Consider the following 24,561-nt stretch of genomic DNA (forward strand, 5'->3'; position numbering starts at 1 on the left):
AGCAATAGCACTGTGCACCTACACCCTTGTCTCTTACCTAAATTATTAGTATTAATCTCAGTAGTCTGTTCCTTTGATTTAGCAGTGTATTCGTGATCTTCCATAGCTGTTAAATCTGAAATTCGATTTCTTTCTCACATTAAACCCAATGAAATTAACTCAAACGCTAACTGAGCATGGCGTCGGCCGGATTTCTGCCCTCGCAAATGACCTTTGCCATTCCAGGGGTTTTGAGTTCAATAATGCGGACGAGTATAACTGGCTCGGAAATGAGTGGCTCAGAACTTGGTCACTTGACGGAGGAATTTTCTGTTTTTGTCACATGTGACATGATTACTGACTACTTGTTTACTGATAATGAAGTACTGATAATCAAGTAACATCTTATAGCTTCATAAGTACATAAGCCGATCGGGTTTGTTTGGAAACAAGCGCTTCCGTTTCCGGTCATGCGGCGCGGTTAAGCTGAGCGGCTCTGGTTGTACTAGTTAAAACTGCAAGCAACTAGTTCAAGTGTCTGTGAACATGACTAATGACGAGTTCTAATTGATTTGTAAGTGTTTTTAACTAGTTTTTACACATTGCTGACCAATTTTGACCCTCACGCATTTGCCTGGTTTGTTGAGATATTACTTAAAATGCATCTGGTAAGCTATTGGGAGCAATTTTACGACGACCTGGCGTGATTTTAGCCTACATGCAGTTTTTTTACCTTACTGGAAATCCTCCGAAACTCATGAGTGTTTTAGAATGATTTTATGTTATTTAGAAGTATTTTTAATCGCCGTGCTGATTCATGCGTTTTACTAAACCCGAAATAGCCGACGTATTACAAAAAAATCTAGATAGGCCTACAACATCTGTTTCTAGATTTTTTTACAGGATTACCGATTTATTACAGATTTAATAATTTTGGGGTTTTTCCAAGGTATTCGATGCAGTGAGCTAACGAAAGCCATTATTTAAATTGGCTAAGATCGGAGTAGGCCCTGACATTGTAAGGTTTATAGTCCGAACCTCGACTGGTTTGAAGCTCGACTAGTTGTATATCGACAACGGTTGGTCCAATCTCGACAGCGGTTTTACTATTTTACCATTTACCATTTTCATAGTAAATGAGTGATTTATATGTAAAAGATTTATTTGTGCAAAAATATCTTGTGATCCATTTGATGCAGCACTCCCCAGCTTATGTAGGCCTAGCAATATTTTGCCCAACCTAAATATAGAACAAATGCTAAAATGAGTAACAATAATAAATATGGTTGACTGTTATGCTAGCAGTATGTTTTATTTGAAATCTAAACTTCAGTGAGTAGCTTTGATTTTTAATTTTTGAAGTGAGTATAGAACTGCGAAAGAGATTGATTATTTGTTCAAGATTAGTGTGTGAGAGCACCAGAATAAAGGATAGAAACTATTGTAAAACTGCACCATCCTTTGTCGATATTCAGACCAACCTTTGTCTAGATTCGGATGATTCGGATTGTCTAGGTACGGACTTGTCGATGTTGGGACTGTTTCCCCATTGTAAACTGGGTGAAAAGTTTTCTTAGTAATCGAAAACAGGCAGTTGTAGTCATCCTGTTGTAAAGTCTTATCAAGGGCCACTCGGGGATCTGTGTTAGGACCCTTGTTATTTTTAATTTACACAAATGATGTACCTTCAGGTATTACATCTAAATGTCGATTGTTTGCAGATGATGCTTTGCTTTATAGTGCCCGAGATGAAAGTAACGCTCTACAAATTGACCTTACTAAACTTGAGCTTTGGGCCAAAACATGGCAACTATCTTTTAATGCTAAAAAGTGCTCAGTACTTTCAGTGGGGGACATGGATTCACCACAAAGGTTTTTTCTTAGTGGAGAGCAGCTCTAGACTGTCAATTCTCATCATTACTTAGGTATTGAGTTGAGTAATTATCTCAAATAAGAAAACCATATAAATAATGTTTCTTCTAAAGCTTCCAGGCTTTTGGAATGCTTAATAGAGTTATAAAAAATGCAGACACCAAAACTGGAAAAGTGGCTTACAAGACCAATTCTTGAATACGGGTGTCAGGTTTGGGATCCATACCTGAAAAATGACATGAAAAGTTTAAAATAGAGCTCTTCATTTTATTTTCCGTTTAAAAAATACAGTTAGTTTTACTAAGCTACGAGCTGACACAAATTTTCCTTCACTGTCCAAGAAAAGACAAGATCAAAGGTTAAATCTTTTTGTAAAGTTGAAAGCAAGCAACGTCATAAGACTCATTTGATATTTTTTTAAAACACCCACACAATTCAAGGCAAAAAAGGGTTTGTTTGTTCCGGCTAAAAACCCACTGCATTATTTAACTCTTTCTGGCCAAGAACAACCAGAGACATTCGCGACAAACCAAATAGAGTTGTAGATGAGTGAGGTACTTGCAGGTGTATTTTATTTATCTTCTGCACTGTCTTACTTTTAAATCTAAACTGCAAAATATTACCAATACAAATACTAATTAATACTAAATTACCATGATGAACAAAAATAAATACATGTTTAGTTATTATGTAGTACGCGTTAAACGATATTTAAAAAAGATTATATACGGTAAAACCTTTATTAGAATGCCATGGCGCTCTAATTTTCAACCCTTCCCCCTTTAGTGGCGCTTCAGTAGAGGTGACTTTCAAATAAAAGAGGGCCTTGTATTTTTCAAATAGCTTTTCAGAATTTTGGAAAAATAAGCTTTACCCTTTTACGGGCTAAGGGAGTGTTGCCTATATTTTGCACTTCCTTTCTAGGGGAGCAACAGGAATCCTTTTGGATGCAATAAATCTGCTGTAAGTTACATCTTGTTGTATCTCTAAATAAATATGCATTGGAAAGCCTAGAAATATCTCTACCAGTTGATGTTTATTGCTTGCAATTAACCTATGATGATCTTATAGTCCGTGTTGCAATTTGTTGGAGTTTTCAATGTTTTTATTTCATTCCAAGTTTGAAGACATATTTTTATTTTATAACTATATTTAACAATGTTGCATAAAACCTCATTGCGCTCATTGATACGTTTGCTAGTTTGCAGCCAAAACTAGCTTTTTATGAGCAATAGAAGAGGAGTTATGTAAGCAGAGTTTCGATAATCGCAAGGTTATCTAAACTATGATGCTATCAAGTAATATGCTATAAATCTGCAAATTTATGAGTTATAAAATAATCATCTATCAAATGATGCTTCTGTATATATATTTCTCAAAGTTTGTGTATCTGTCTGTCCAGCTATAGCTTTAGGATGGATTTGAACTCACGGAACCGCAAGCTTTAAATTCATGTGCTTTATAAGCTATACAAGGCATATTGATCAAAGACATTATCATATACCGTATAGCGTATGCACACGCTAAATGACGTGTTATTTGAAACTATGAATTCTATTAACTCTATGAAACACGATGCTTTTTCGTGTTTCTTTAACTTCGATGTTCGGTTTTTCGTAGGTTCAATTGCAATATCCGCGGTCAAGGCCAATTCTTTTCACGTGGACAATTTTATATCTCAACAGGAAGAGTCTCAACATTCTCTCTCTGTTCGGTCAGACAAAGACAGTACGGTATCTCATTTTTACATTTGTACCAGTATTGAGAGATACCAGTATCGTTGTATTCAAAGTTTTGATGGATAGCTTCTGGTGGAACAGTAACTTTTTTATATACATGCACACACGCACACCACACACACACACACACTTCTATGCAAGAATTGTTATTAATAATTCAATCATATTCTGGGTTTTTATTTTGTTTTCTCAGTTCGTATTAATTGTATCATTACCGAATCATCTTTTATTGTAATCGTAGCAAAACAGACTTAATTTAGCTATTAGTTGCTAATTATTTCACATTCACATTTAAACCCTTTTATAGTCGTTTTATTTTTTTTCATATATTTGACCTGCACGATACATTTTCTTCGAAGTTTAAAGTTACTTTAAGTTACTTAGTTTAAAAGTTGTTTGATAAAGTTTGAAAACCTTTTCAGTTGTTTTTATTTTCTCTCTTAATTTATTTCAACTACACAAAACACTTTTTTCAAGATACGTAGTTTGTAAGTTATAATGGCAAATGTTGTTATACGTTAAATACAAATCAATTTTCTGTCCAAAGACTTTTTTATTGCCTGGGCAATGCCGGGTAGCACAGCTAGTAGGGCCTATATACATTCAAGAACCAGTGACATAAACAAGCTGTATTTTTAATGCATTTAAAAAAAAATTCACCTTTTTGAAACAGAAATATTTGCATCAATTGCTCGGCAAGCTGTGTTCTGATTGTTGTTTTTATTTCATTCCCATTTCATTTTTTTCTGGCTGTTCAATACCTTCTACAGTGTTTTCTGACCCCAACTTCTTTTTCTAGACTGATGAACTGCTCGATATTAGCGTCCAAACAATTTTTTAGCAGAGCAAAGCTTTGATGCTTGGCTATTTACAACACTTGAGTGCAAATAAGGATGAATTTTTAGCTGCATGCACGCCAAGCGCAAGTTTTAGCTTCAAAATGCTAATACAAATTCCATTGTAATTGCTAAATCGTTTTCAACTTATTTAAAGAGAACATGACAGCACCGGAGTCGGCTAGGAGGGAAACGATAACAGGACTACTAGAGAGACGGCTACTGAAGAGATTGCAGGAGCGGATAGTAGTAGAAGGTAGGATTGTTATACAGAGTGATACACTACTCACTTTACTGCTCTACTGCTTAACTCTATCCAGTTTCATTAACTTTCTACTGAAAATTTAAGCTAAATGCTAATGAGTCATTTTATTTTATTTCAGAGCTACTGAAGAGACAACAGGAGCAGATGGTAAAAGGTAGGATTGTTATACAGTGTGATACCACATGCTCACTATTACTGTACTGCTCTACTGCTTATCTTACCATTTTTATCTGTATTATTCCTTAAACTCATCCTTCGCATGTTATAACTGGTACCTACCCATGTCTTTCCTCTGTAAAATTTCTTTGTAATATAATTAGTCACATTCTGGTCTTCTGTGAGAAACAAAACTGCTCTTTAACGTAGTTTCTATAAAGGGCCCTCATACAACTAGTAGTACTACTGCAGCTAGTGGTAATAGTACAGTTATCGGTAATAGTACAGTTAGTGGTAATAGTACAGCCAGTGGTATTAGTACAGTTAGTGGTAATAGTACAGCTAGTGGTAATAGTACAGTTAGTGGTAATAGTACAGTTAGTGGTAATAGTACAGTTAGTGGTAATAGTACAGTTAGTGGTAATAGTACAATTAGTGGTAATAGTACAGCTAGTGGTAATAGTACAGCTAGTGGTAATAGTACAGCTAGTGGTATGAAAATGCAAAGTTCATATGTTTGCATTCGGCAGATCGGTTACTAAAACGGAAAAGACAGGAAACTTCGAGACCAATCCTTGAGCCGGAAAGACAACATGATAAGCAGGCAAAACAAACCATTGAGCTAGTTTCTAGGAACATATCACGACAAACCAATATGGAACAAATAGAAGAGTTCATAGGTAGACAGTTTTAAGGTCTCTGATCATTCCTTGTTTATATTCCTCTTGTTTTTTCGACATGTTGATCTGGGCATCTGATCTGTTGGTTTCTTAGGTAAACACAAGAAAAGGCTGGACACTCAGCCGAAACACCTGGATAAACAGGCAAAACAGCTGAAAACATGGGAAAAACAGCTAGACACTCGATCAAAACAGCTGCTAACACAGGAGAAACATCTGGATACACAGGAAAAACAGCTAGACACTCGATCAAAACAACTGCTAACACAGGAGAAACATCTGGATACACAGGAAGAACAGCTAGACACTCGATCAAAACAGCTGCTAACACAGGAGAAACATCTGGATACACAGGAAAAACAGCTAGACACTCGATCAAAACAGCTGCTAACACAGGAGAAACATCTGGATACACAAGAAAAACAGCTGGAGACTCGATCAAAACAGCTGCTAACACAGGAGAAACATCTGGATACACAGGAAAAACAGCTGGAGAATCGATCAAAACAGCTGCTAACACAGGAAAAACATTTAGATACAAAGGCGAAACAGCTGGAAGCACAGGAGAAACAGCTTAAAACACAGGCAAAACAGCTGGGAACACAGGAGAAACAGTTTGATACACGCATTAAGCAGCTATATGCACAGGTCAAGCAGCTAGATGTGCAGGTGAAACAGCTAGATACACAGGTGAAACGGCTAGATACGCAAGAGGTCTCTCCAACCAATCAGCAAAAAGCGTCAGTAAGTCAGAGACCTGAACAAAGAGAGGATATTCAGTCACTGACCAATCAAGTATCAGGTGAGTTTAGAGACCTTGAGAGTAGGCATGCTATCTACATTATCTATTGCTAAGTGCGTGCTGAGCTGGACGTGAATTCATGCATATCTCTGTATATTATATTTAGATTGCATGCTTTGTTTTCAGCACTGCAAACTGTGATGTAGTCATCGCAACTATATACTAGATATTCAGCATGAAAATTTTTTTCACTTTACCATTCGAATCTTATTTCATCATACGAATTCAACAAAATTTTCGGCCAAGTCAAATGTGGCAGTCGGTGTACTTATTACATACATCAAAATAGCAAATACACCAAATTGCTGTTTGCAAAAATATTTTCATAATGCTTGAGAGAGACACGACGATGACCGTGTTTTTTCACAAGTTCAGCAATTCTCGTGTGTAGAGCGATAATACATGTACATGTATTTTCTAAGGATGCCCCGATTATAAATTCACCAGACGATACCGATCCGATATACCAATTCTTATTGAAAAATAATCTGTTTCAGATCTTTTGTGTTGCATAGATAATTGTTCATTTTATTATAGAAAATATAAATATTAATGTATTTATTTGTATTTATTTATTGTTGTTGTCAACAAAAACAGCAACAACGTTAGCAGCACCTGTGAAAGAACAGCGTTTTTTAATTTATAGTAAGACTTGCAATAGTTTACTCACAAGAACTAGCTCATCAAATGATCTGTAGGACCATAATTATTTAGGTAAACTTCATAAGTTAATTTATAAATAAATGTAATAAAAGTGCAAAACAAACAAGCTATGTATCATCAGGATGAAGAGAGAGATAGATAACTTTATGCATCGCTTGCTCAAATTACTTTCGTAATCTTAGTAAATAGAAATATGACACTGCAGTCATGTTTCCCTTCTTTGTTATCTTGTTCGTGATTGGTTGCAATAAATCCCATTGCTGTAATTTGGAAATATCACACTTTGTGATCACGTCCTGACTAAGGCAAAAAGGTTCCTCAGCAGTGTTGATGTTGATCAAGCTATAGAAATGAAATAAATAGTGTGGCAGGCCTGGTATTTCTTAGCTAAGAGTAAGAAACTTGCAGCTGTTGATCTTTATTAGTGTTGCAGGCTAAAATACTGTTTTCTGCGAAATAGTTGATCTGTAAAAAGTATATAAAGTTTTAGATTTTTTAAGAAAAGATCGGCCGATTCAGATACTTGACACCCATATCGGCACCGATTCAGATATCGGGCAACTCTAGTATTTTCCCTTTTTAAACCAGTAGCAAAGTTGGGGTACAATCCCTTTAAATAGAAGGTCAGAGAACTTCTCTTAACCTGCTAACGAACATCTACTTCATAACGAAAACAGCATCGCTCGGGCTTTTTGACCAAATTAGTTTGAAAAAGTTTCAAACAAGCTCCCTAAAAGTTATAGCAAGCGCGAAGACGGAAACTAATAAGAGATAAATTTTAGTGGTAAAAAGTTGAAATTCGGTAAAATAGTTGAAAATACATTCTAAAACTTTGCTTTAAGTGTGTGTTTAGTACTTATTAAACTTATTAAACTGCCAAAATCAAATGAGCAGTGACGGCCACCGCAATGGTGAGTCATATACAGTTTGCATTATAGAATCTGGTTTGGCACTTTCCTAGAAAAGCTTGATTTTTGTAGAAGGTACAATGTTGATGTGTAACTATTCTCATTGTGTGTGCACATGGATAGGTTTTTAAAGAGGCCAACAGTTTTATCACTTTTACTACTTTTACCAGTTTACTTTTTCATTCACCATATATTGCCAATATTGATTGATGTTGTTACCAAAGAAAACTAGCATTGAATGTTCAACTTTGATCAGTGGCGTTAGCCGCTGTGAATGGCTATGGAAATGTATGCAAGCCATGTCTAACCGAGCTGTTATTTCATGGCCTGTGTTGACACCTTTGTCGATGCACCCTATGCAGGGGCGGATCTAGGAAAAAAAGTGTGGTGCAAAATTTGTGTAATATAATTATAAATGAAAAAATAAAACATGTTTTGTAGCATGAGCTACACAATGATGCTCTTATAAAACAGACATAGTAGGGCACACTTTTTAGAATTGTTGTTTTGTTGTTGAAAAGAATTATCCAAAGCTGGTTTTGTCCTTTCTTCTGAGACATTATGCTTTTAAAATTGCTTGTATTTCTTATTTCAAAAAAGTTGTGGCTCCATTGGAGATGTCTATTGGGACCACCCTCATTTGTTTATAAGCTAAACAAATTCAGGTCAAGGTTATTAAAACTTGATCGTTATAACGAGCCTACTAGGCCTTTTTTATTCATTTCCTCCCAAAGCAAGTTCTCAGTGAAATGAAATGTAATTCACTCAATTCTTGATGGATTTTAAATCTTTTTTAAATTTTTTTGCTGTATTTTGGGTGATGCATTTGCACCATATGCACCACAGTAAATCCGTCCCTGCTCTGCCTATTGTAAAATGTTAGTATGGGGTGTCTCTTAGTCTATAGCAGTTGGTTAATAGTAACAGATAATTTTAGTGGTAGTAACCACAAACGGGTTACAAGACTAGTTGATGATAACGCTGTAGCTCAAAGTGGATAAGCTGAGGCAAGAACCTACCCTACATGTCTTGTAACCTGTTATACATTGCCCTTCCTTTCAGGCTTTTATGCTAAAGTTGAAGCTTTACAAAGGGGTTTGGATGAAGTCAAGAGCAGGTTAGATACTTCAGATGCACAACAAGAGGGGATACTAACAGAAGTCAGAAATGAATTCAGAGGTAAACGCTATTTGCCTGTCTTTTATACACACTGTTGAAGTTACAGACAAGCTGTTGAAGTTCCGGACAGGTTGTTGAAGTTCCAGACAAGTTGTTGAAGTTCCAGTCAGGTTGTTGAAGTTTCAGACAGTTTGTTGAAGTTCCAGGCAGTTTGTTGAAGTTCCAGACAGGTTGTTGAAGTTCCAGACAGGTTGTTGAAGTTCCAGGCAGGTTGTTGAAGTTACAGACAAGTTGTTGAAGTTCCAGACAGGTTGTTGAAGTTCCAGACAGGGTGTTGAAGTTCCAGACAGATTGTTGAAGTTCCAGACAGGTTGTTGAAGTTCCAGGCAGTTTGTTGAAGTTCCAGACAGGTTGTTGAAGTTCCAGACAGGTTGTTGAAGTTCCAGGCAGGTTGTTGAAGTTACAGACAAGTTGTTGAAGTTCCAGACAGGTTGTTGAAGTTCCAGACAGGGTGTTGAAGTTCCAGACAGATTGTTGAAGTTCCAGACAGGTTGTTGAAGCTCCAGACAGGTTGTTGAAGTTCCAGATAGGTTGTTGAAGTTCCAGACAGGTTGTTGAAGTTCCAGACAGGTTGTTGAAGTTCTAGACAGGTTGTTGAAGTTCCAGTCAGGTTGTTGAAGTTCCAGTCAGGTTGTTGAAGTTCCAGACAGGTTGTTGAAGTTCCAGATAGGTTGTTGAAGTTCCAGGCAGTTTGTTGAAGTTCCAGACAGGTTGTTGAAGTTCTAGACAGGTTGTTGAAGTTCCAGACAGGTTGTTGAAGTTCCAGGCAGGTTGTTGAAGTTCCAGACAGGTTGTTGAAGTTCCAGACAGGTTGTTGAAGTTCCAGATAGGTTGTTGAAGTTCCAGGCAGTTTGTTGAAGTTCCAGACAGGTTGTTGAAGTTCTAGACAGGTTGTTGAAGTTTCAAACAGGCTGTTGAAGTTCCAGACAGGTTGTTGGAGTTCCAGACAGATTGTTGAAGTTCCAGACAGGTTGCTGAAGTTCCAGACAGGTTGTTGAAGTTCCAGACAGGTTGTGGAAGTTCCAGAGAAGCTGTTGAAGTTCCAAACAGGTTGTTGAAGTTCCAGGCAGATTGTTGAAGTTCCAGACAAGCTGTTGAAGTTCCAGACAGGTTGTTGAAGTTCCAGACAGGTTGCTGATGTTCCAGACAGGTTGTTGAAGTTCCAGGCAGTTTGTTGAAGTTCCAGATAGGTTGTTGAAGTTCTAGGCAAGCTGTTGAAGTTCCAGTCAGGTTGTTGAAGTTCCAGTCAGGTTGTTGAAGTTCCAGGCAGTTTGTTGAAGTTCCAGACAGGTTGTTGAAGTTCTAGACAGGTTGTTGAAGTTCCAGACAGGTTGTTGAAGTTCCAGACAGGTTGTTGAAGTTCCAGACAGGTTGTTGAAGTTCCAGATAGGTTGTTGAAGTTCCAGGCAGTTTGTTGAAGTTCCAGACAGGTTGTTGAAGTTCTAGACAGGTTGTTGAAGTTTCAAACAGGCTGTTGAAGTTCCAGACAGGTTGTTGGAGTTCCAGACGGATTGTTGAAGTTCCAGACAGGTTGCTGAAGTTCCAGAGAAGCTGTTGAAGTTCCAAACAGATTGTTGAAGTTCCAGACAAGCTGTTGAAGTTCCAGACAGGTTGTTGAAGTTCCAGACAGGTTGCTGATGTTCCAGACAGGTTGCTGATGTTCCAGACAGGTTGTTGAAGTTCCAGGCAGTTTGTTGAAGTTCCAGATAGGTTGTTGAAGTTCTAGGCAAGGTGTTGAAATTTCAAACAGGTTGTTGAAGTTCCAGACAGGTTGCTGAAGTTCCAGACAAGTTGTTGAAGTTCCAGATAGGTTGTTGAAGTTCCAGACAGGTCGTTGAAGTTCCAGACAGGTTGTTGAAGTTCCAGGCAGTTTGTTGAAGTTCCAGATAGGTTGTTGAAGTTCTAGGCAAGCTGTTGAAATTTCAAACAGGTTGTTGAAGTTCCAGACAGGTTGTTGAAGTTCCAGACAGGTTGTTGAAGTTCTAGACAGGTTGTTGAAGTTCCAGACAGGTTGTTGAAGTTCTAGACAGGTTGTTGAAGTTCCAGACAGGTTGTTGAAGTTCAAGACAAGCTGTTGAAATTTCAAGCAGGTTGTTGAAGTTCCAGACAGATTGTTGAAGTTCCAGACAGGTTGTTGAAGTTCCAGACAGGTTGTTGAAGTTCTAGACAGGTTGTTGAAGTTCCAGACAGGTTGTTGAAGTTCAAGACAAGCTGTTGAAATTTCAAGCAGGTTGTTGAAGTTCCAGACAGGTTGTTGAAGTTCTAGACAGGTTGTTGAAGTTCCAGACAGGTTGTTGAAGTTCAAGACAAGCTGTTGAAATTTCAAGCAGGTTGTTGAAGTTCCAGACAGGCTGCTGAAGTTCCAGACAAGTTGTTGAAGTTCCAGACAGGTTGTTGAAGTTCCAGACAGGTTGTTGAAGTTCCAGGCAGATTGTTTAAGTTCCAGACAGGTTGTTGAAGTTCCAGACAGATTGTTGAAGTTCCAGACAGGTTGTGGAAGTTCCAGACAAGTTGTTGAAGTTCCAGATAGGTTGTTGAAGTTCCAGACAGGTCGTTGAAGTTCCAGACAGGTTGTTGAAGTTCCAGACAGGTTGCTGAAGTTCCAGACAGATTGTTGAAGTTCCAGACAGATTGTTGAAGTTCCAGACAGGTTGTGGAAGTTCCAGACAAGTTGTTGAAGTTCCAGATAGGTTGTTGAAGTTCCAGGCAGGTTGTTGAAGTTCTAGACAAGCTGTTGAAGTTCCAGACAGATTGTTGAAGTTCCAGACAGGTTGTTGAAGTTCCAGACAGGTTGTTGAAGTTCCAGACAGGTTGTTGAAGTTCCAGACAGGTTGTTGAAGTTCCAGACAGGTTGTTGAAGTTACAGACAGGTTGTTGAAGTTCCAGACAGATTGTTGAAGTTTCAGACAGGTTGTTGAAGTTCCAGACAGGTTGTTGAAGTTCCAGACAGGGTGTTGAAGTTCCAGACAGATTGTTGAAGTTCCAGACAGGTTGTTGAAGTTCCAGACAGGTTGTTGAAGTTCCAGACAGGTTGTTGAAGTTCCAGGCAGGTTGTTGAAGTTCCAGAGAAGCTGTTGAAGTTCCAAACAGGTTGTTGAAGTTCCAGACAGGCTGTTAATGTTCCAGACAAGCTGTTAATGTTCCAGACAAGTTGTTGAAGTTCCAGGCAGGTTGTTGAAGTTCCAGACAGGTTGTTGAAGTTCCAGACAGGTTGTTGAAGTTCCAGACAGGTTGTTGAAGTTCCAGACAGGTTGTTGAAGTTCCAGACAGATTTTTGAAGTTCCAGACAGGTTGTTGAAGTTCCAGACAGGTTGCTGAAGTTCCAGACAGATTGTTGAAGTTCCAGACAGGTTGTGGAAGTTCCAGACAAGTTGTTGAAGTTCCAGATAGGTTGTTGAAGTTCCAGACAGGTTGTTGAAGTTCCAGACAGGTTGTTGAAGTTCCAGACAGGTTGTTGAAGTTCCAGACAGGTTGTTGAAGTTACAGACAGGTTGTTGAAGTTCCAGACAGATTGTTGAAGTTTCAGACAGGTTGTTGAAGTTCCAGACAGGTTGTTGAAGTTCCAGACAGGGTGTTGAAGTTCCAGACAGATTGTTGAAGTTCCAGACAGGTTGTTGAAGTTCCAGACAGGTTGTTGAAGTTCCAGACAGGTTGTTGAAGTTCCAGGCAGGTTGTTGAAGTTCCAGAGAAGCTGTTGAAGTTCCAAACAGGTTGTTGAAGTTCCAGACAGGCTGTTAATGTTCCAGACAAGCTGTTAATGTTCCAGACAAGTTGTTGAAGTTCCAGGCAGGTTGTTGAAGTTCCAGACAGGTTGTTGAAGTTCCAGACAGGTTGTTGAAGTTACAGACAGGTTGTTGAAGTTCCAGACAGGGTGTTGAAGTTCCAGACAGATTGTTGAAGTTCCAGACAGGTTGTTGAAGCTCCAGACAGGTTGTTGAAGTTCCAGATAGGTTGTTGAAGTTCCAGACAGGTTGTTGAAGTTCCAGACAGGTTGTTGAAGTTCTAGACAGGTTGTTGAAGTTCCAGTCAGGTTGTTGAAGTTCCAGTCAGGTTGTTGAAGTTCCAGGCAGGTTGTTGAAGTTCCAGAGAAGCTGTTGAAGTTCCAAACAGGTTGTTGAAGTTCCAGACAGGCTGTTAATGTTCCAGACAAGCTGTTAATGTTCCAGACAAGTTGTTGAAGTTCCAGGCAGGTTGTTGAAGTTCCAGACAGGTTGTTGAAGTTCCAGACAGGTTGTTGAAGTTACAGACAGGTTGTTGAAGTTCCAGACAGGGTGTTGAAGTTCCAGACAGATTGTTGAAGTTCCAGACAGGTTGTTGAAGCTCCAGACAGGTTGTTGAAGTTCCAGATAGGTTGTTGAAGTTCCAGACAGGTTGTTGAAGTTCCAGACAGGTTGTTGAAGTTCTAGACAGGTTGTTGAAGTTCCAGTCAGGTTGTTGAAGTTCCAGTCAGGTTGTTGAAGTTCCAGACAGGTTGTTGAAGTTCCAGATAGGTTGTTGAAGTTCCAGGCAGTTTGTTGAAGTTCCAGACAGGTTGTTGAAGTTCTAGACAGGTTGTTGAAGTTCCAGACAGGTTGTTGAAGTTCCAGGCAGGTTGTTGAAGTTCCATACAGGTTTTTGAAGTTCCAGACAGGTTGTTGAAGTTCCAGATAGGTTGTTGAAGTTCCAGGCAGTTTGTTGAAGTTCCAGACAGGTTGTTGAAGTTCTAGACAGGTTGTTGAAGTTTCAAACAGGCTGTTGAAGTTCCAGACAGGTTGTTGGAGTTCCAGACAGATTGTTGAAGTTCCAGACAGGTTGCTGAAGTTCCAGACAGGTTGTTGAAGTTCCAGACAGGTTGTGGAAGTTCCAGAGAAGCTGTTGAAGTTCCAAACAGGTTGTTGAAGTTCCAGGCAGATTGTTGAAGTTCCAGACAAGCTGTTGAAGTTCCAGACAGGTTGTTGAAGTTCCAGACAGGTTGCTGATGTTCCAGACAGGTTGTTGAAGTTCCAGGCAGTTTGTTGAAGTTCCAGATAGGTTGTTGAAGTTCTAGGCAAGCTGTTGAAGTTCCAGTCAGGTTGTTGAAGTTCCAGTCAGGTTGTTGAAGTTCCAGGCAGTTTGTTGAAGTTCCAGACAGGTTGTTGAAGTTCTAGACAGGTTGTTGAAGTTCCAGACAGGTTGTTAAAGTTCCAGACAGGTTGTTGAAGTTCCAGACAGGTTGTTGAAGTTCCAGATAGGTTGTTGAAGTTCCAGGCAGTTTGTTGAAGTTCCAGACAGGTTGTTGAAGTTCTAGACAGGTTGTTGAAGTTTCAAACAGGCTGTTGAAGTTCCAGACAGGTTGTTGGAGTTCCAGACGGATTGTTGAAGTTCCAGACAGGTTGCTGAAGTTCCAGAGAAGCTGTTGAAGTTCCAAACAGATTGTTGAAGTTCCAGACAAGCTGTTGAAGTTCCAGACAGGTTGTTGAAGTTCCAGACAGGTTGCTGATGTTCCAGACAGGTTGTTGAAGTTCCAGGCAGTTTGTTGAAGTTCCAGATAGGTTGTTGAAGTTCTAGGCAAGGTGTTGAAATTTCAAACAGGTTGTTGAAGTTCCAGACAGGTTGCTGAAGTTCCAGACAAGTTGTTGAAGTTCCAGATAGGTTGTTGAAGTTCCAGACAGGTCGTTGAAGTTCCAGACAGGTTGTTGAAGTTCCAGGCAGTTTGTTGAAGTTCCAGATAGGTTGTTGAAGTTCTAGGCAAGCTGTTGAAATTTCAAACAGGTTGTTGAAGTTCCAGACAGGTTGTTGAAGTTCCAGACAGGTTGTTGAAGTTCCAGATAGGTTGTTGAAGTTCCAGGCAGTTTGTTGAAGTTCCAGACAGGTTGTTGAAGTTCTAGACAGGTTGTTGAAGTTCCAGACAGGTTGTTGAAGTTCCAGGCAGGTTGTTGAAGTTCCAGACAGGTTGTTGAAGTTCCAGACAGGTTGTTGAAGTTCCAGATAGGTTGTTGAAGTTCCAGGCAGTTTGTTGAAGTTCCAGACAGGTTGTTGAAGTTCTAGACAGGTTGTTGAAGTTTCAAACAGGCTGTTGAAGTTCCAGACAGGTTGTTGGAGTTCCAGACAGATTGTTGAAGTTCCAGACAGGTTGCTGAAGTTCCAGACAGGTTGTTGAAGTTCCAGACAGGTTGTGGAAGTTCCAGAGAAGCTGTTGAAGTTCCAAACAGGTTGTTGAAGTTCCAGGCAGATTGTTGAAGTTCCAGACAAGCTGTTGAAGTTCCAGACAGGTTGTTGAAGTTCCAGACAGGTTGCTGATGTTCCAGACAGGTTGTTGAAGTTCCAGGCAGTTTGTTGAAGTTCCAGATAGGTTGTTGAAGTTCTAGGCAAGCTGTTGAAGTTCCAGTCTGGTTGTTGAAGTTCCAGTCAGGTTGTTGAAGTTCCAGGCAGTTTGTTGAAGTTCCAGACAGGTTGTTGAAGTTCTAGACAGGTTGTTGAAGTTCCAGACAGGTTGTTGAAGTTCCAGACAGGTTGTTGAAGTTCCAGACAGGTTGTTGAAGTTCCAGATAGGTTGTTGAAGTTCCAGGCAGTTTGTTGAAGTTCCAGACAGGTTGTTGAAGTTCTAGACAGGTTGTTGAAGTTTCAAACAGGCTGTTGAAGTTCCAGACAGGTTGTTGGAGTTCCAGACGGATTGTTGAAGTTCCAGACAGGTTGCTGAAGTTCCAGAGAAGCTGTTGAAGTTCCAAACAGATTGTTGAAGTTCCAGACAAGCTGTTGAAGTTCCAGACAGGTTGTTGAAGTTCCAGACAGGTTGCTGATGTTCCAGACAGGTTGTTGAAGTTCCAGGCAGTTTGTTGAAGTTCCAGATAGGTTGTTGAAGTTCTAGGCAAGGTGTTGAAATTTCAAACAGGTTGTTGAAGTTCCAGACAGGTTGCTGAAGTTCCAGACAAGTTGTTGAAGTTCCAGATAGGTTGTTGAAGTTCCAGACAGGTCGTTGAAGTTCCAGACAGGTTGTTGAAGTTCCAGGCAGTTTGTTGAAGTTCCAGATAGGTTGTTGAAGTTCTAGGCAAGCTGTTGAAATTTCAAACAGGTTGTTGAAGTTCCAGACAGGTTGTTGAAGTTCCAGACAGGTTGTTGAAGTTCTAGACAGGTTGTTGAAGTTCCAGACAGGTTGTTGAAGTTCTAGACAGGTTGTTGAAGTTCCAGACAGGTTGTTGAAGTTCAAGACAAGCTGTTGAAATTTCAAGCAGGTTGTTGAAGTTCCAGACAGATTGTTGAAGTTCCAGACAGGTTGTTGAAGTTCCAGACAGGTTGTTGAAGTTCTAGACAGGTTGTTGAAGTTCCAGACAGGTTGTTGAAGTTCAAGACAAGCTGTTGAAATTTCAAGCAGGTTGTTGAAGTTCCAGACAGGTTGTTGAAGTTCTAGACAGGTTGTTGAAGTTCCAGACAGGTTGTTGAAGTTCAAGACAAGCTGTTGAAATTTCAAGCAGGTTGTTGAAGTTCCAGACAGGCTGCTGAAGTTCCAGACAAGTTGTTGAAGTTCCAGACAGGTTGTTGAAGTTCCAGACAGGTTGTTGAAGTTCCAGGCAGATTGTTTAAGTTCCAGACAGGTTGTTGAAGTTCCAGACAGATTGTTGAAGTTCCAGACAAGTTGTTGAAGTTCCAGACAGGTTGCTGAAGTTCCAGACAGATTGTTGAAGTTCCAGACAGGTTGTGGAAGTTCCAGACAAGTTGTTGAAGTTCCAGATAGGTTGTTGAAGTTCCAGACAGGTCGTTGAAGTTCCAGACAGGTTGTTGAAGTTCCAGACAGGTTGCTGAAGTTCCAGACAGATTGTTGAAGTTCCAGACAGATTGTTGAAGTTCCAGACAGGTTGTGGAAGTTCCAGACAAGTTGTTGAAGTTCCAGATAGGTTGTTGAAGTTCCAGGCAGGTTGTTGAAGTTCTAGACAAGCTGTTGAAGTTCCAGACAGATTGTTGAAGTTCCAGACAGGTTGTTGAAGTTCCAGACAGGTTGTTGAAGTTCCAGACAGGTTGTTGAAGTTCCAGACAGGTTGTTGAAGTTCCAGACAGGTTGTTGAAGTTACAGACAGGTTGTTGAAGTTCCAGACAGATTGTTGAAGTTTCAGACAGGTTGTTGAAGTTCCAGACAGGTTGTTGAAGTTCCAGACAGGGTGTTGAAGTTCCAGACAGATTGTTGAAGTTCCAGACAGGTTGTTGAAGTTCCAGACAGGTTGTTGAAGTTCCAGACAGGTTGTTGAAGTTCCAGGCAGGTTGTTGAAGTTCCAGAGAAGCTGTTGAAGTTCCAAACAGGTTGTTGAAGTTCCAGACAGGCTGTTAATGTTCCAGACAAGCTGTTAATGTTCCAGACAAGTTGTTGAAGTTCCAGGCAGGTTGTTGAAGTTCCAGACAGGTTGTTGAAGTTCCAGACAGGTTGTTGAAGTTCCAGACAGGTTGTTGAAGTTCCAGACAGGTTGTTGAAGTTCCAGACAGATTTTTGAAGTTCCAGACAGGTTGTTGAAGTTCCAGACAGGTTGCTGAAGTTCCAGACAGATTGTTGATGTTCCAGACAGGTTGTGGAAGTTCCAGACAAGTTGTTGAAGTTCCAGATAGGTTGTTGAAGTTCCAGACAGGTTGTTGAAGTTCCAGACAGGTTGTTGAAGTTCCAGACAGGTTGTTGAAGTTCCAGACAGGTTGTTGAAGTTACAGACAGGTTGTTGAAGTTCCAGACAGATTGTTGAAGTTTCAGACAGGTTGTTGAAGTTCCAGACAGGTTGTTGAAGTTCCAGACAGGGTGTTGAAGTTCCAGACAGATTGTTGAAGTTCCAGACAGGTTGTTGAAGTTCCAGACAGGTTGTTGAAGTTCCAGACAGGTTGTTGAAGTTCCAGGCAGGTTGTTGAAGTTCCAGAGAAGCTGTTGAAGTTCCAAACAGGTTGTTGAAGTTCCAGACAGGCTGTTAATGTTCCAGACAAGCTGTTAATGTTCCAGACAAGTTGTTGAAGTTCCAGGCAGGTTGTTGAAGTTCCAGACAGGTTGTTGAAGTTCCAGACAGGTTGTTGAAGTTCCAGACAGGTTGTTGAAGTTCCAGACAGGTTGTTGAAGTTCCAGACAGATTTTTGAAGTTCCAGACAGGTTGTTGAAGTTCCAGACAGATTGTTGAAGTTCCAGACAGGTTGTTGAAGTTCCAGACAGGTTGTTGAAGTTCCAGACAGGTTGTTGAAGTTCCAGACAGGTTGTTGAAGTTCCAGACAGGTTGTTGAAGTTCCAGACAGGTTGTTGAAGTTCCAGGCAGGTTGTTGAAGTTCCAGAGAAGCTGTTGAAGTTCCAAACAGGTTGTTGAAGTTCCAGACAGGCTGTTAATGTTCCAGACAAGCTGTTAATGTTCCAGACAAGTTGTTGAAGTTCCAGGCTGGTTGTTGAAGTTCCAGACAAACCTTATATACTGGACTTGTGTTTCTTGTTTACAAACTGATTTAAACATGCAGTGGTATGTAGGAGTGCGAATGTTTTCACACCCTTTAGTTACATATTCTAAACTTGCTCTATTGTTGTAGGTGATTTCAGCAATGCAGTGGTTCAGACTGAAGGTGAGGCTTCTAAAAAAAATTCCAGAACTAAATGGCAGCATTTTTTGTCCATTTATAAGTACATAATTGCATAGCTGCGAAGAATATCACACTTGTTCTGTGTTTGCCCTAACCACTTTAACTTAGTTTGCTGTATACAATAAAGCAAACTTCTAAATATATTTAAGAGATATTGAGCAAATGTTATAAATTTTGTACTCATAGCTGTTTGATGATTCCACGTAGATTGACTGTTATAATGGTTTAGTGAGTTGTGACTTTTGCTGGCTCGTGCAGTGTTGATAATACCCTAATTGTTTTTGCTTTGCGCGTGTTGTTATGTAAACATGTTTGTTTTGCTTAATATCCATTGATAAATGCCGGAGTATCATTATATTTTTATCATTTGCTAACCACTTCGCTAATTATTAACGTATAGCGTACAATTCTTTACCTTTTTTCAACACGGCACCGAAGAGAATCCACATCATGCGAATGTCTGTAGAAACACTTAATTTGCACGATAACACAACGTGTGCACGACTCCAAATCCGTGTAATACATGCCATGGAAACATAGTGAATGTGTCTTGAATCAAGTATTTGTGTCAGACTCGATGGAATTCACATTTAATAAAGCCTCTTTCTTTGTTTGAATTTTCCTTTGTTAGAATAAGGCTCTAGTGACCTATACCTTGAAAAGAAGTTTTGAAATGCTATTAAAAATGATTTTAAGAAGGTATTTTTATTACTCCTCAGTGCTGGTTTATTTTAAGTTTCTCTTTGCTCAAATGTAGTATTTGTTAGTTACCATAGCATTTCATCAATCGTCTCGACATCTCACTCTATGAGTTGTTGAATCCCAAAGTAATAACTGGACCAAAGGTCACTGAGCTAGGTCAAGGTCAAAAGGATGAATTGCATAACATTAGTTTTATTAAATAAAGAAACATCTTGCTAGTTACGACTTAACCCCTTTATGACTACCACTCGACTAGAAACTTGACCGGGATTTTAGGAACAATGTTTTTGACTGACCACCAGCAATGATCCTTATGCCAGCGTTATATCAGAACAACAGAATAATAATTGGGTCGATACAATTTTTGCTAAGGATCTATGTTGGTGCCAGTTCGTGGTTACATTTCAACAGTCATTTAACAATCAAATACATGCATAGATTATAAGCCTAACTTGGCCTTCATAGTGCATAGACCTACTGGGAAAATGATTTATAAGGGTTTTTCTTTTTCACAGAGATCAAAAGGGAATGGCAAGAGAGAAGGCAAGAAGAGGGTTTCATTAGGGCAAAGCTGTCATCTTTGCAAGAACAAATCATTGGTATGAGTCGGTCATTTCTTTAGTTTCGTTAAGCTTTGTGATGAGTAACTCTATGATTGGCTACTTCTATGTCTGCCAGCCTATTGAGCATGTCAAAATACTTCCCATTAAAAGCTATTGGTTTTGGTTTTCCAGGTCATGTCTACATGTAGTTACTAGCAACCATATAACTCTATTTTCAGCTAGCAGGAAACAACAACTTCTACAGTTTATTTTCTTTTTCTTTTTGGCAAATTCATATATCACTATTCAAAATCAGTGGCTGAAAGCCAATTATTTTAAAATTCTACATACTGGTTATAAATGAAGACTATAAAATATAAAACTCTAAGGTGTACGGGGAGGAAACACGCTGGTTGAATGATTGCTCATATCTTTTTCTCAGCTGCTCCATTCTAACGGAAGTTAGATCTCACTTGACGTATGTATGTTTTAGACTTATGTCGCCTGCTTGATATGGATCCGCAAGCACTTTTGAGTCGGACTGCTGGCTCACGATAGTAGGAACACTGGCTAAGCTGTCTCAGGCTATGTTAGAATTTCAGACCCAAGGAAACATGAAAGTTGTCTTATTTAAAATATGGCAACCGATGGTGCTGATAGTTCATTCGTCATTTATTGATTTAATTGAGTCGTGTTTAGGTAACTGGAAACCGTGAACTGACTTGTCAAAGCTTGTGTATATAATTGTGAAGAATTTTTATGTCCTATATCTCATCGAGGAGACTGCCTCTAAGTAGTTTGGTGAATAACTGCTTGATTAAAATGTCAGGTGACTATATCACTTGTATATCAGTTGTCCCTTCCAATGGTTGTACAGCAGAGAAGACATGAAGGTGAACACTGGGAGTTATCAGACTTTAGTCTGATAACTCCCAGTGTTGTCAGACTAGCCTAAAAACTCCTGTTCACATTCTGGCTGCGACATTTAGTAAACATTATTAACTTTATGGAAGAATACATCTTTATTTCACTTTTTATGGTTTATATTCAAGTCGAAAATTTTAGCCCGCACTAAAATGCAATTTGGTACATCGATTAGTAAAGCTAGACTTATTTTTATGAATTTTCATATTTGAAATAGGGCATTTGTTATCTTGTTTATTATGCAAGTGTTTGCTTAATGATAACTGCTGTTTTGTAATCGATAGGATATCATTACACTAATACGCAATATTTGTTAATAAAATATGGGCTCGTCTTTCAAAATTCAGTCTCACCGATCATCAGTACATCTTAAATGCACCATTTTAGGGTAGATTACATGTTTCTGTTTCTAAATTCTGTTTCTGATTATAAAATGTAAGTGACTATATCACTTGTATATCCGCTGTCACTTCCTCTGGTTGCTCAGCAGAGAGGACATGCAGGTGAACGCTAGGAGCTATCAGACTTTTGGAGTTATCAGACTTTAGTCCTGATGTGACATTTAGCAAACATTGTTAATTTATGGAAGGATATACTTTTATTGGAAGGTTTTTTAGCAAACATTGATACAAGATATATTTCTATTGCAGGTTTTATGTTTTATACCCAGGTTGATATTGTAGCCCGCAATAAAATGTAATTTAGTACACCGGTTAGTAAAGCTAGACTTATTTTTATGAATTATCACGTTTGAAATAGCACAATTATTATCTTGTTCATTATGTAAGTGTTTGCTTAATGATAACTGCTGTTTCGTAATCGATAGGATATCATTATACAAATACGCAATATTTGTCAATAAAATATGGACTCGTCTTTCAAAATTCAGTCTCACCGATCTTCAGTTCATCTTAAAGGGACCATTTTAGGGTAGATTACATGTTCCTGTTTCATAAAAAGATACATGATATCGTCACATGACCAGACGAATCTAGCAGTTGTTTTCAATGAAACACGAGTCACTCCAAGCTTCTGATGATCATAAAATGAGTCAAACTGGAATGAATCAATATATGATGCCAACCCGACACTTGTTAACAGGTGTTTGATTGAGAATATATATGATACAGGCAATCCTTTATTTGTTCGTATTAATGTACGCTGGGCCATGTCTGGACATTATAAAAATTCGGACAATAAAAATTTAGTAGAGTGGGCCTTGGGTTACGATGATCATGTTATACCATTTCTTTGCCTTGAGATATAAAGCATGATGTTTTTTCGCCTTCCCCATACAGATCAACAAAAATTTCTCTCGAAATCCAAATTGGGTAGTCAGCTGAATACGTCGGAATAATGAAGGTGCCGATATGTTATTTGCCAAAATCCTTCCCACAACGCAGTACTGTATTGTTCTATTAGGAGACTCCGGAACCATCCGGAGCACTTTTCTTCTGTCAAATTTTCGAAATCGGTATAGTGTACATGGTGGAAGTCATTACGTGGAACTAAAATTCACAGGCCCATATTCCTTGATGCGGCTCGGCAGCTGAGTCGCCCCAACTCTGTAGTGATCTCCGGCAGCTAATTAGTAAGAATTTTAGTTTAAGCTCATTCACTTGGAATTTCCAACAACCTAATTTCCAATTACTCTAGGGCAACGTTGCGCTAGAGTTAGTAATCGCTAATAGAGAGTAATCGCTAATAGAAATTAGAGCGCTAATCTAGTATTGGTTTTGCCTGCCACCAATGCAGTGAGCGAGAGATACTTTTCAAACAATCCAAACATCGATGAGGAACACTATGGGGCAGACTGTCTAAAGAATCTTCTAATATTACACATATATAAAAATGTTGAAATAGATACAGAATCAGTTGTGAAAGGTTTCTGCCATGGACACATTGACAGAAGAAGAGCTTTTTAAAAGACAAGTGTCAAGCTATAACAATCACTATTCTATGTACACATGTACATGTATATTTGTGTTTGCAGGCCAAGTTTGCTGCTCATTGTATTCCTAGGTGGCCATAATTTAAACATCGTAAGTTTTAAACAGGCCAAGTAATCTATTTGTTGTCTTTTCCTGGTGCATGTAATATACATGTATTATTTAAACTTATTTTTTAACTGAAACAGGTGCTCTTAAGTTTAGTTTTTAAAAGACAAGTGTCAAGCTATAACAATCAATCTTCTATGTACACATGTACATGTATGTATATTTATGAATATAAATGTAAATATACATATATATGGTTACAACTCAAAACCATCTAACCCTGTAGCTAGCTCTCTTTGCAAGACTCGAAATGTCTCACCTTGACAGGACCTGAATATCCACCTTAAATAGTACAAGATACAATTTAAAATGCTCTAATTTTGCTCTTAATTCTCAAAACTTTCTCGGGGGAGGGCCCCCGAACCCCCTTCTCTGGGAGGGCGTTTCAGTTCCACTCCCAGACCCTACCCACACGGCAACTACTAATTGACAGTCTCCTGACCACTTTTTCTTTGGACAATACAGCCCTGCCAAAACGCATGAAAGAAATTCAATGCTCACTCTTTTTCAGTTCATCATTATTATTAGTTATAGTGAAAAGGAAACCGAAAACAAATAAAATTTTAGCCGATTTCAAAATATAAGTTTGTAAAATGCTTACTAAAACTTTGCGTTAAGAATGTGTTTAGTAAGCTAAATTCATCAAAGTTAAATTTATCATTTATGTTATACGTCTGTCTTATGTGCATGTCACACACATGTTCCTAGGCTACAATATGCATATACATGTACAGTATACATGAGAGAGTAACATATGGTTATACCTGCAATAGGGTAGAGTGTAATATCAATAGCAGTAACAATAAAAGGCAAAACATACAGTATAACACTCACCCCAATCCTAAAGTGCCGCAAGAGCCACCTATCGATCACTGTTGTCATTCTTCGGACAGACATGGCCACATCGAATAATCGTCTGAACACTAGACAATTGGAAGCCCGGATAAGTGAAGTTTGAATAAGCGAGGGTCAGCTGTTTGCATGCATAGTTGAAGTTTGAGTTATGACCACACCAGACTAGACTCTCAACTCTCAGGCTATAGAACAAACCAACTCATTAAGAACACTAGGAAACATCAGGGCCCTTGGTGAGTGTCTAGCAAGTAGCCACTGCAAAGTTATGTTTTCGAAGTCTTGAGTTTAGTAAGCTTGCAGGTGATGCCTTGGCCTAAAATCTCAAATTAAGTTGGCATGTCATGTGCTTTTTCATATAAGCTACAGTCTTATATTGCGGTTCCTCAGTGACATCACCACTTATAGAAGACCTTGCTGGCAAGAGGAGATGAGAGTTGGAATGGCTCAAGCTTGCAGGACGGTAGAGGTGTAGGTGTTAAATAATGCACTATGACTACCTCTTTGCGCTTGCAGCAGTATTTGGTGCTCTGGTATTGGGACTTCTTGAAAATAATATCAGGGTATTAATCATAATAGCATAATATCAGTCACAACATTCATCAATAGATGTATAAATATATATTACCATTCATAGATGTATCAGCTACCCTAAATTATGGATTTGACAGCCCTCTTCCTTTCCTTGAAAACAAGCTAGAAAAATTAAGATACATTCAACATGTCACTTCCTGTTACAGAAACGGTACCTTCTACATATAGAAGAGGAGAAATGGAAGACACTCCGTCATTTAAGGCTACAGGAGGAAAATAACAGGTTATCCACGAAAACAGAAGTTACTTCCATGTGATTCAAGAAAGT

At 38.9% G+C, this 24,561-nt stretch overlaps 1 protein-coding gene across 3 annotated transcripts; it reads left to right on the plus strand.

Annotated features, from left to right (window-relative positions):
• Window positions 1-462: 462 nt before the first annotated feature.
• On the plus strand, window positions 463-20,757 carry LOC137397936 (golgin subfamily A member 6-like protein 7). 3 transcript variants are annotated; one of them, XM_068084024.1, is made up of 10 exons: window positions 463-553; window positions 2,776-2,814; window positions 3,472-3,584; window positions 4,584-4,682; window positions 4,810-4,845; window positions 5,378-5,527; window positions 5,622-6,329; window positions 8,963-9,079; window positions 19,840-19,923; window positions 20,360-20,757. In XM_068084024.1, the coding sequence occupies exons 4-10, from the start codon at window positions 4,589-4,591 to the stop codon at window positions 20,422-20,424; spliced, it is 1,254 nt and encodes a 417-aa protein (XP_067940125.1). In that variant the 5' UTR covers window positions 463-553; window positions 2,776-2,814; window positions 3,472-3,584; window positions 4,584-4,588; the 3' UTR covers window positions 20,425-20,757. The 3 variants fall into 3 exon arrangements, with proteins under 3 accessions (XP_067940125.1, XP_067940124.1, XP_067940126.1); XM_068084023.1 differs by having other exon boundaries at window positions 3,472-3,579; XM_068084025.1 differs by lacking the exons at window positions 2,776-2,814; window positions 3,472-3,584 and having other exon boundaries at window positions 464-553.
• The last annotated feature ends 3,804 nt before the right edge of the window (window positions 20,758-24,561 follow it).

This window comes from Watersipora subatra, chromosome 6 (assembly GCF_963576615.1).
Source record: "Watersipora subatra chromosome 6, tzWatSuba1.1, whole genome shotgun sequence".
Classification (NCBI taxonomy): Eukaryota; Metazoa; Bryozoa; class Gymnolaemata; order Cheilostomatida; family Watersiporidae; genus Watersipora; species Watersipora subatra.

Excerpts from the sequence above, each read along its gene's own strand:
- LOC137397936 (XM_068084024.1), top strand. The coding sequence starts at position 4,589 with ATGACAGCACCGGAGTCGGCTAGGAGGGAAACGATAACAGGACTACTA. Across the intron at positions 5,528-5,621 it reads ACAAATAGAAGAGTTCATAG|GTAAACACAAGAAAAGGCTG; the intron begins GTAGACAGTTTT and ends TTGGTTTCTTAG. Across the intron at positions 6,330-8,962 it reads ACTGACCAATCAAGTATCAG|GCTTTTATGCTAAAGTTGAA; the intron begins GTGAGTTTAGAG and ends CCTTCCTTTCAG.